Source organism: Geospiza fortis, unplaced genomic scaffold (assembly GCF_000277835.1).
Source record: "Geospiza fortis unplaced genomic scaffold, GeoFor_1.0 scaffold171, whole genome shotgun sequence".
NCBI lineage: Eukaryota > Metazoa > Chordata > Aves > Passeriformes > Thraupidae > Geospiza > Geospiza fortis.
Window position 1 is genome coordinate 5659041 of NW_005054313.1, and position 12332 is coordinate 5671372.

At 35.9% G+C, this 12332-nt stretch overlaps 1 protein-coding gene across 1 annotated transcript in view; it reads right to left on the reverse strand.

The window, feature by feature from the left end:
* WDR72 (WD repeat domain 72) overlaps positions 1-12332 on the reverse strand; it is a 91115-nt gene that overhangs the window by 41956 nt on the left and 36827 nt on the right. The window contains exons 14-16 of the mRNA XM_031055953.1: positions 5261-6078; positions 2436-2527; positions 895-977 (exon numbers count right to left, since the gene is read on the reverse strand). Coding sequence (XP_030911813.1) covers positions 895-977; positions 2436-2527; positions 5261-6078 — 993 coding nt within the window. The remainder of the gene's footprint in view (positions 1-894; positions 978-2435; positions 2528-5260; positions 6079-12332) is intronic.

The window sequence follows — 12332 nt, forward strand, 5'->3', positions numbered from 1 at the left end:
AATCAATTGAATGTGAATATTTGCAGAAACTATTTTTGTCTAACAGAACAGGGGACTATTACTGGAGCACCCCTGCAAAACTCAGCTCTGGAAAATATTCTTTGCATTTGAAGTAGCAGAGAGTTGCATTCAATTTCAAAAGTAATATCATAAACTAGATTTGTAGCAGGTATTTGCCTTTTCTGGAATAAAATCCATTGTTGTCAGAGTATAACATCTTGAGTTTTGGATCCCTGAATATTAACTCACTCAAACAACAACACAACTTTATTTAAATGCATATTTCTAAAATGAAAAATGGTCTCTAGATTTCACTGCTTAGATTGTTTCACTGCTGCCTGTCAACTCCCAAAAAGTAATTTATCTCTCAAGAGTTCAGATTCTTCACTAATAATAGGGATGAGCATCATCTGACCTGAAGAACTCATAATTACATAACTTGCAAGTTGTTCTTAAAGACTGTTGTAATAATTAAAGACTCAGGATTTTTGCTCTTCACTAAGGCATTTTCAGTCTCTTCTATAATAATACATTAATAAAGGACACTGTTCCTATTTTGGCCTTTTGTTTTCCTGGAGCCAAAACTGGCATTTTTGATGTAAGTTACATGTGGTTGTTAGGGAAAAAACTCATTCCTTAAATAAATGCTATGAATAGGAGCACTTAGATGAAAGATTAGTAGGAGAGTTACTTTGTCACATCTAAACATTTACTTTAAGGCATACTTCATACTGTAATACTAATCTGCTTTCCACAGACCTGAATGGCATGACTTATGTAATCGTTTCCCCATAAATTATAGCTATTAGGTCACATTACTGATCCCAAATACTAAATTACAGCAAACGGCACTTAAGGATAACATTGCTACAACTGACACAGGCTATTTCCCACCTTTACAGATTGGTCGTTCCAACAACAAATGAGTTTCAGCAATGAAATGCTCCCAAAGTCTGGGGAATGATATTTACTCTTACCTGAAAAACACAGATAGTTTATGAATTGACAATATATAGAGAAGCACACAAACAGAAAAACATTTTAACATCTTTAAATTTTCAGCAACATACCTGAAAAGATCTGAAAAAATGTGATTTCTTAGAACATGCTCTCATCCAATATAATAAACACAGAGTGTTCAGACAATCTATTGCTTTAACATTTATTCTCATCCCAAATTAAATTAGTGTTGGGTTTTGGGGGGATTTTTTCTGGGTTTTTTTGTTTGTTTGTTTTTGGGTGGGTTTTTTGGGTGGGGTTTTTTTTTGTTGTTTTTTTTAAAACAGAACTGATATCCCATGGAGTATTCTTTCACCACAACTTTCTAAATACATTAAGAATACTTTCTGTTTTGGACTACTTACCTATGCATTCCCTGTTCTGCTGTCCAGTCTGTCCTTGATGCTAAAGAACAGGCTGTTCCTAAAATCTCTGCTATCTACAAGTCTCAGATCAGATTTTAATTTGTGAATCTGAGCAACTGTATGAACTAGGAGATATGGCATATAAATTAGATTACCTTAGAATTTTTAGGTCACTCAGTAAATCTATTTTTATGTTCATTAACATTTTAGTCACCATTTCCATGCATTTCCCCTACTTATTTTCTACTGTCATTTGATTTTATGTTCCATCTCTTTTTTCCAATAGATATTTCTGCTGTCATTGTAAGTTCGACAGCTGGGGTGCATATAAGACTCAGAGAAGGAAAGGTAATTAGTTTTTGATGAAGATATTAAGGTTTACCTACACAGCACAGCATCAAGATTTGATGTCAAAGAATTTGCATTTTCAGTCTAGACATAGCTTATTCCATAAGAGGAACATTGTATTTTTCAGGTAATATGTACTGAAAAAATGTCCATATTCTGTTTAGGTTTTTATTTAAATGTTCTTTGGTTAGTTACGTACTGCAAACAAACCAAGGCTGGCTTGCAAAGCCAAGATTGACGAGCGATGGCCTGTGGGACATCAACAGGAACAGATTACTTTATTCTGCCCTGAGCCAGAAGTCTAAAGGCATTATTGAACAGTCAGGATGGCTCTTGTATTACTAAGGCAACAGTTTGCTTGAAGGGCTGTATATATTATTGGGTGGGCACGTAATGGTGATGAGGGAGGTGGGGGAAGGGGTTGAAGTCAGTGTTTATCTTATTACACTGCTGTTTTTCTGATTGCTGGAAAGTGTCTTTAGAAACTCAACTAAATGTCTTATCATAACAGGAAAAATATCATTGATTCCAGTTAACACTTTGTTTACACATTCTTCATGATATTCACAAAAGAAACAGTAATTCAGTTTCTCTGTTCGCAGACTGGACAGCATAAAGAGCAGCATTTTTTATCATTGTTGAGATTCAATTCTATATTTTAGCAACAAAAAGCATGCAAAACCAGAACACTTAAAAGTTAATACTTCCAATTCACATACTTACTGCTTGGTAATTCTGCATAAAAATTGGGGCATGAAAGTGTTATGGCTTCTACATTTCGCCATTTGTCATGTACAGATTCTGGTTTCTGTGGACTTAAAGAATATGAAACCATTAAACAAAACCTGAACATACATACAAGAAATCTTATGTATTAAGGTAGGGTTGGGGTTTTTTTACAGTAGGTACTCTGATATCAATTACTATCAATGCCAATTAAGTTTCTCCTCAGAAGCCACTCACATTCTTTTGTCTACAACTTGGCATTGAAACATTCACAAATATACAACACTGAAAAGTCTGATCCAAGTGCAGGAACTTAAGCCTAATAAACTTTGAGCCAAATGTGAAGCTGTATTTTGCAACAAAGAAAGAAATTCATATGTAAAGAACTGAATTAAAATAACATTTTCACAAAAGAATTTGTCTGGGTTTTTTCCTAATACACAGGACAAAAGTTCAAGGGAAACTAAAAGTCTTTTTTTATAGGTTTCCCTTTTTTCCACAGTGGTAAATAATTCAGAGTATCATTACAATACCTGGGATTTCAGTGGATGGCTAGCATGTACATATGCTTGCTCTTTCTGAGTCAATAACTCAGCAACCTAACCCTTGAAAACAAAGGATATGGATGGCAGAGAAAGTAAGTAAAAAACACACTCAAAATCCTTGCACAATTTAGAACTATTTCTTTTAAATAAATCACTATAGTAACCTGCATAAACTACATTTGTGTCATTTTAAAAATAATATATTTGCCTTTCAAATTCACTACAATGAACAGTGAGTTGTAACATTTCAAAAGACTTTACAATACCAAACCACTCTGAAAGCTTTCAGTTTGAGAGCTGTAAGTTGGAGACACAAATGTTAAAAAGCAGGAGAAAACAAATTCATTGAAGATCTTTTCTTCCCAGCTTCTTCCTGTCTCTGTCCCACTTTTATGATCTGACACATTTTGCTGCAGGTTCCTTTATTTTCACAGGCTGTGTCAAGTTGCAAAAAACCAACAGATAGACAAACATCATGCAAGCTGTGAGAGCTGTCCTACTAACTGCTTCTGCAAATACTGTGGTGAATTAGAAATCAGTATCTAGGTTTCTTTTCCCTTGAGCATTCTGCAGTTTTGGATAAAGCAACTGTCCAGAGATTTGGCTGCATACTGTATTTTTTGAAGGAAAACTCACCAAAATAACATTTGTTAAAGATGGCAGGATTTATATCTTCACATATCCTAGAGAAAACTTAAAAGAATATAGCATTGTTCTGGGGGGAAAAACAAAAAAACAAACAAAAAAAAAAAGGGATTTTTTTTCCTTGCAGCAGGATGTCCATGTCTGGCAAAAATGCTTGATTTTGGTATCCTAATTCATTTCAATTACACAATGTCTTTCCAAAAGAGTGCTTTCCAAAAGGCAAGCATAAAGTACTTTTTTGCATGGAAAGGAATTCATGCTCAAGCTGGAATCCTGAAACAAGTATTAATGTAGGTGTTCGTATTGAATATGGACCAATAGGCAACACGATTAGCAGCAAAAGTAAATGAGAAATGTGCATTTGTCCTGCAGGATGGTGCACATGTCTTGAGAGAGGCTGAGTGCCTGGAGCTTTGTGGGAGATGCAGATATGTGCTGCAAGATCAATATTTTCTGTCCCCCCTTCTTGCCTTGGGGCCATAGCATCACCAACACTAAAGTTAATTGTCCCTAAAAAACTAAATACAGACCAACACTATGTTTGCCAAACAAAAAATTCGTGGACAATATCCATTGCCTGATTAGCATGCTCTATTTGGCTTGGTGAAATAACGTTGAGCGTGTTATTTTTCCTTTAATGCTGAAAAAGCATTTAGTCAATAAATTTGCTTTGAGTAACATAAATGCTATTGGAGATGGTTTTCACAACATAAGGGCTGATGAGGCATTCACTCCCAGGAGCTGCCATCATTACTGGGGGCATTGTACTTCAGACAGTATAACTAGGGCAGACTATTCTTCTCTCTTACGTTTTATTTATCTGTGAAGTCAAGGCTTCCATGGCAAAGGAAGTATATTGCTTATAGGGAGTGGAAGTTTAAACAGCACAAATGTGCTTAATGCACATCTCGCTATGTGCCTAAAGAGACCTCATTATTCTACTTAGTTTGAACTGTAAGGAAAAGAGTGATCTCTGAAAAAACTAGGTGTAAAGCCAGATAATTCAAGCTCTTGCTCTTATGAAAAAAAAATCTTGCATCAGTTCTCATTTAAACAGAAAAATGTAAAAATTTCATCCTGATCTCCTTTTCTTCAAAGAACATCTGTCAAAGAGCTCTAGAGAAAGAACACAAGCTCCATTAAACTACATATTTAAGAAAAGTTTGTTTCATTTTTCATCGCTACAAAGGAAGAGAAGACTCAGACTATTCTTAGCTGTAAGGGACACAGAAGGACCACCAAGCCCACCTCTTAAGTGAATGGTCTATGGAGAGATTGGACCCACGACCTCAGTGATATCAGCACTATACTTTAACCAACAGAGTTAATCTCAAGAGTCCTACAGAAGGAGTGCAGAAGCTGAAAGTATGGAGACTTACTTGTTGAAGATCCTCTTCCCAAAAAGAATGTGACTGTGTGTGTTACCTAATAAGCTTTTCAGAGATAAGGTTTGGGGTAGGAATAATACCAATTCAATAATTTATGCTTAGAGATTACTCTGCTGTGTTTGATTACTCTGTGTTTTTGGAACAGAAAAGTATAACCAAGTGCATTAGTGTGACTAGGAGGAATTAGATTTGGATGTAGAGGCATTAGAAAATATAATCCGCTCATAATGAAGAAGTATCTTACCTTTCAATTTCATCTGTAACTGCTGAAGGTGTGTTAATTATCCTGTAGATTAAAGCTATTCTGCTAAATAAGAAAAACACTGTTTCCAAGTCCCTTGTCCCATAATCATTATTCTCATGTCCATCCTTCTGTCCAAATTGTCCTTCAGTTGCAGCAAGGTACTTGTTTGATAAATCAAGGACTCTTTTTGAAAACAAGTTGAAAACTCCATGTTCTCCTAGCACACCACAATCAGTACATTTCCATCCTGGCAACATCAGTGAGAGGTGGTTTTCATCTGACACAAGTCCAAAAGAAACAGGACACTGAAGCCTCAAGATGTTCAGGTGTCTTGCACAGAGATTGTCTATCTCTTTATCTACACCCCATGGTAGGAGACATGACAAAAGCAGTTTGGCTGTATCAGTTGCCATGTTCACATCAATGTTTCCTGATGGCTGCATTCTGATCTTTCTTGAACTCTTCATTTTTTTCCATCTTTTTATGCCACCACCTTCTTCCATAGGCCTAGCTGCATTATTATCCCTGTGAACTTGGTCTGAACAAACAGTCTCTGCCTGCCCATCTGCTTGAGGTACAAAGGCAGCAGTTTTATTTCTTTTTAATGTCAGTGCCCTTTTCTCAGTAGTACTTTTAGCTCTTTCTAGAGTGTATTGGCCGTGGAATGATTTTGATGACTTTAATCCATTGAGTTGAGATGAGAGAAGTTCCTCAAGTTTTTCCAGGTCAAATAAGAGAATATGAAAGTTTGCATTATTCCATTTTGTCTTAGCTGGTAAAATAGTAAAGGGCTGTTGGATGCAGCTGGTATCAGTCAACTGAAAGAAAAATATTAAAAGTCTAAACAGTTCTTTGTAATTTTCAAGATATCAGCATAGAATTGCCTATGGAATAGAGAAAATCTATTAACTCCATTAAGTTCAATTAAATTATATTTACTCAGTTTTGATTAAGTAAAAAAGATTTGCTTCCAAATAGCTTAAGACACCCAGAGGCATCTGTGTGTAAATACTATAAAGCAGGCTCCTTCAATTACACAGCCATACTGTAGGTAGCACATATCTTTGCAAAAACTCTAGGCTGGTATTTCTTCCGCTAAGTCTCATTTCAAGTTAAAAGGATTTTTGGAAAACTTTAAAGCATGAAGCCTTTTTTTGCAAAATAAAGCTAGAGAAGCAAATTCTACAATGCTGCAGGATTTTTGCAAACCCTGAGTGTCTATGCCTTTTTATAATTTGCTACATATACATATATAGAGAGAGAGAGAGAGAGAGAGGGGATGTGTATGGAATAAAGACTACGCTTTTGCTATTTCAAAACATGCAAAGCTACCTCCTTCTGAGATAAATCACAAAGCAAGGACAATAAGAGACCTAGGTAAATAAATCTACACACAATTAATTCACCTTAGCTCCTCAGCTAAAAATAATTAAGAGAAAAAGTTTAATAAAATGTTTGTGAACATCTAACTTTATCTTGTGCCACCCTATTTCCTACCTGCATCTTTTCTAGAATTCTCCATACTTTTCCCCCAACTTTGAAGCCCATTCACAGCAATGGCAATTCATAAAGCATAATTTCAATTCTACATACTAACATAATAAACACACATGGCTAACTGCTGTTGTTAATAAATGACCAAAGAACATAGTTTTTGAAACCAGAAGATTTGAGACGAGCTACAGCTTCTCTCAACTTTAGAATCACATGTTAAACTGTAGAAGTAACTTGATGATGATGAACTGTCAGCTGAACATAAGGAAATGTTCAAACATCCTCACAAAAAAAATTAAAACTTACTCCATTTTAGCCTTGCAGTTTCATTATTTAAATGATAAATTGTCATTAAGAAGAAAACTTTACATCTTTTCTTTTACCAGTGCCCTTGGCACAAGGTGGACACTACGCTGTGACAAACTCCAGTGGAAGGGATGTCTCCAGGCAATTTGAAAATGACCTGATGAGTTCAGAGTGACACAACATCTTATATCATAATCCTGCAGCATCTACCAAAGTATGTTTTACCTTCAGGGAAACACCAGAAGTGAGGGAAAATAAACTCCTTGTTGACACTTCTGCCCTTTTCTTTAAGCATTTATGACTGGTATGTTTTTATTGTCCTGCACAAGCTTATGCTCTGAGCACCATGCTCAGCCTATTTCACCTTCACAAGCAGAAAGACACATCAAGAAGCAACTTTTCACCTCAGTAATACTTCTGCAAACCATCATGCCAGTTCCATATGCCAAATGATACAGAATTTTCCAGATCACTCTTAGTTTTAATTTTCCTCTGATAATTTGAAGCATTCCACTAATGCAAAGAACTTTCTGTTGAACATAGTTAAATCTCAAAATAAACCATCACGTGTTAGTAAACAGAGCAGCAACCAGCTCTTGCTGGAACACAACGTTGTTTACCTCATCTTTCTCATGACCACCTTACCCAACTTCTTTTACATTACAAACTATGATTTTATAGGATTAGCTATTTTTAAACTGTTAATATTTTAGTACAAATAACACAAGGAAAAAATTGACTGCATAAACTCTATGACATGCGACTATTTAGTTTTGGGCAATAATATAATTTGGCTTTTTGTTATTTAGGGAATGATGTTCCCAACCAGATGAGAATGTACTCTAAATACATAATCTCATTTAAAGATCTCCATAGGGAGTCATAAGTAAGAGATTATAAGTGCTTGTTCAGTTTTTTTACCCTTTTCCTTTTTTAAAAAATAATACATTGCAGTTAAGTACTAGGATTATTTTAATCTTTAATTACGCTGTTTCCTAATAGATAGGGAGAACCCCATGGAATGTAAATACTGGAATTCACAGGCTAGCTTTGACATTAATTGAAGCTATTATTATTTAGCTTATCATTTTCTACACACTTATATTTGCTTGTTTAACGTTTGGAAACCTTTAGTGAAATCAGCATCCAAACAAAGGAAAACACAGTGACAATGGCAATCCATTGAGACATCTGGCGATGCTACTACATGTGAAGTCACAATCAACATTCATGTTTTATTGGCAATATGAAAGCTTATTGGCATTGATCCTAAAACTGTCTGCCAAGTTATCTTAGCTCTCTGCCACAGGCATTTCATTCCAGTGCAAGAAGGTGGGCATCCAAAGCTTTAGACATAAGATGCCATTTAGGACATATAGGCAAGCTATTCTCTGTAATAGAAGATTACAGAGAATGGAAAGACACCCATAAACCTAAATACAAACCAGAGAGCTGGAAACTGCATTTTTTGAATATTGAAAATCAGATGAACAGATATTTGCATTATATATTGTACCTTTCCTTTCCTAGTTTAACCATTTCTAGTTTTTAAGTTTATTTTTGACATGAACAGCCTACTGTTGGCTTTAAAGAAGCAAAAAAGGCTGACTACAGACTAAAATTACATCCTGACACTTGTGAACCTCTTGTACATCAGTGACCCACAGCAGAAAATGCTTTCTATGTCCAGGAAGGAGCAAGATTCAGGGAGGCTTTGAAAAGCCAAGCTATTTTCCATGTATGGCCAGTATCCCCTAACATCTCTCCAGCTTGCCACTAAAGATGTTTGAGCCAGGATCAGACAAGAGCTAGAATAAACTACTTCATTTGGAAGGGAACTACAAGGATCATTTAGTCCAACTAGGCTCTCCAAATGCCCCTTAAACACTCACTGGCTTGGGGCATTGTACACATCTCTCAGAAGCCTGTTCCAGTTTTTTGGCATGCAATTCATCACTGCTCCACAAGTTACAGCCCTGTTCCTCTACATCTTTTCCCCTTTACTCATTCTTAGCACCCAAGGAAAAGTTTTCCTTTGACTATGGGGAGGGGGCAGCAGGGGGCTGTGCTTCCTGTGGCCCCCAACTGCATCAAGACATGCCATTATCTTTAACAGACACATCACATAAAAATTTTATGGGAAGTACAATTCAAGTGTTATTTTACCTAGCTGCCTTCTCATCTCTAAAGGCCTTTTTCCACCGGGATCCAACTTGTTCTGGGAATGGTATTCCACTTAAAATATACACTTCCATTAGCTGACAGGGATTCCCATACTTTTTCAGCTCCTAATATGTATGCACTTTCTCCACATATCTGCTTTCTTTACCAGAAGTATTCTATTGTGGGTTTTGTACTAAAAGCAGATTTGACAGGAATGATCTTGACATTCATTTTAAATAAAGGAAACAAAGTGGTAAAAAAATCACAAGGCAGAAATTTGAGAAGGCAAAATACCAGCACCAGCATTCAAAATATACTTAGAAGCTGCTTTGATACCACTGAATAGAAATTGCTCAGTTCTCACAGCACAAGTAGTACCAACTCCCATGCCAGCAAGTCCTGAAGTATTAAACGTGTCTTTTCTTCTAGACTTACAGACTTCCTTATTCATTGCACTCTTGCTTTATCCCAAAACATAACAGGATAGAAGCGACAGAAAATTCGTCCCAAAGTTCCCAGTGCCTGCAGAAGGAATCATGATGTACAACCCTAAGTGGGAGCTATCCTGTTGATAGCTCATATGCTGATTCTAAATAAGTTTTCTTAAATTATGTAATATTTAAGGGGTTTAATTCTGTTCCTTTGAGCTTTCCCCTTTGAAAGAACATCTTTTGATTCATAAACATTGAACAGGTTCAATCCCCTCCTTTATCCATATCTTGCCACCTACAACGGCTTAGAAAAATATTAGACAGAAGTTGAACAACTTTAATGGGAATTTTTAGGTAGATTAGGCAGGGGGAGACTGTAGTGATGTGTGGAGCTTACATGAAATAATGCCAAAGAGACTGGAAGGTTGTTTCATTCACAGAAGGTGCACCGCTGTTTTACTTTTTTTTGAGGCCAGGGATTTTCTACTTCTGATTTGCTTGAGAGGTTTTTTTTAAGATATATACCTTTATATTTTGACAGCAATTAGGCCATTGGCTTTTAATACAGATACAACAGCTCACTGAAGGACATGATAAAAGAGTAAGTCTTACCCAATGGACTTTTAGAGAGTGTTTCATTATTAAATATATTTACTATCAATAAATTAATGCCAACTTAATCATTAAAATACCGGCATCCAATTGTTTGCTCAGTGGAGCTATTCTGTGAATATCCAATTGTGTGAGTGTCAAATTGACATATTTTCAAACAAGATTTTTTAAACAAAACCCAACATGGAAGCATCAAAACCACCATATCTTATAGACTCTAGGAAGTTTTTTGACACGATAATTTTGGAAATATCACAATGATGTTTGATAATATCAATATGTTTATTTCAATGAAATTAACAATTGTTTTTGTTATCTGTCTTCACTGTGGTCTTTTTATGACACTAAAAAGAAAATAGAAACTGTAAAAACATATATAATGTCTGAATCAGTTTCATTAACAGTACACATTTTGATTTTAAGAAACTGAATTAAGGAGAACCTGCTATAGAAATGAAAGAGGAGGGTAGTAGAATTTGTCAAACAAAATTTATTGATGGGTGAGAATTTTTTGTGTCTTGATCAGGGCAATCACTGGATTGTCAACAGAAGTTCAGCAGTCATAACTTCTCAGAATCCCATCTCATCACTGATCTGGCTCTGGGCTCACAAAAAATAAGTACAATCACACATCTGCTTGTAAAAGCTACTTAGGTACTCCTACCCTCCTGTTACATTTGCACTTTGGGGAGATTGAAGAACTGTTAACTGAAGCATGGTTACCACACCTAAGGGTCTTATACATGATATTGCCAATGACAGCTCTATTTTATTCTACATAATGTTTTATCCTTGATGGTGGGAAGGAATATGTGTGTCAGTTTTTGTTGGATTTGAATTTGCATTTTTCAACTGTTTTTAACTACTGAATGGGTTAAAAAATCATCTTTTCTTGCAAAAATTTTTCTCTTCAACCTTTTTAATGGAAATAGTAGCATAAGAGTACCTGCAAATGTGCCCCCAAAACATAAATCTATCTCAAGCATAGTTTTGCAAAATAGGAAACTTGTAACTGTCTCTTGAATTGTCACAGAAAACAAATACATAAACAATGCACAAAATGGCTGGCACAGTGTAAATTAAAGCATTAAATTTATTTCTAAATCCTCTGAGCCCTCAGTTGCTAGAGATGGTAGTCAATAGGAGTAAAAAAAAATTGCCTCCTTGAAATGTGCTTGGTGAACAGCAGCTTGATGATTGGCAGCACAAATAGAAGACAAACGAGAAAGCCTTCAATCTGCAGCTGATGCACAGGAAGAACATGGGGAGCTGAGTTTACAATAGAGAAAACATTACCAAGCTAATGGCACAGGCAATCGTTTGACCACCATGCATCTCTGATAGCAGCAGGGCATCCATTTTCAGTTAAGTGTTAGAGTACCTTTTTGCTTTCTCTGACCACTGCAGGGGTAAAACAACCCAGTGCGTGAAACCCACTGACTGGTAATAAATTACTATATTGGATACTTTTTGTTTTCTTTCAGCAATGACTTTACTGTGTGTTCTTGCTATCATTACCAATTAAAGTGGAGCCCACGTTAGCAAGCTGTATCTAACTGTATATCAGTCCTACGCTCCAATTGCCTTGGCAAGAACCACAGGGTCAAGAGACTCCTTTGACCTTTATCAGCTACGTCTCTCTGACCACTCACTATTTGAAGCAATCTCGACTGAACAGATGGACACTTTTGCAGACTCTATAAAGCTTAGAATATAAAGATAAATGGAATTGTGTTTGGGGCGTCAAACTGGTTTATGAGCATAAAATACAGTTAGCAAGTTCCACAAAAACCTCAGATTTCAAATAGCACATCTTAAACCTATGCCATGAATGGAACACCTCTTTATCTACTGGGAAATTGTATCTTTTGGATGTGTCTTCTACATATAAAATGAAAAGCTTGATGTAACTTATGTGTTTACTTAGCATTAAGTCACTTCCAAATTTAGGAAGCCTAATTTACTTTGATACTAAAAGACAAGCAAGAAGAAAAGCTACTATAACCTTTTCCCATGACAGCACAGCATACAGCACATGATCAAACATCATTCAGTGGAACAGTACT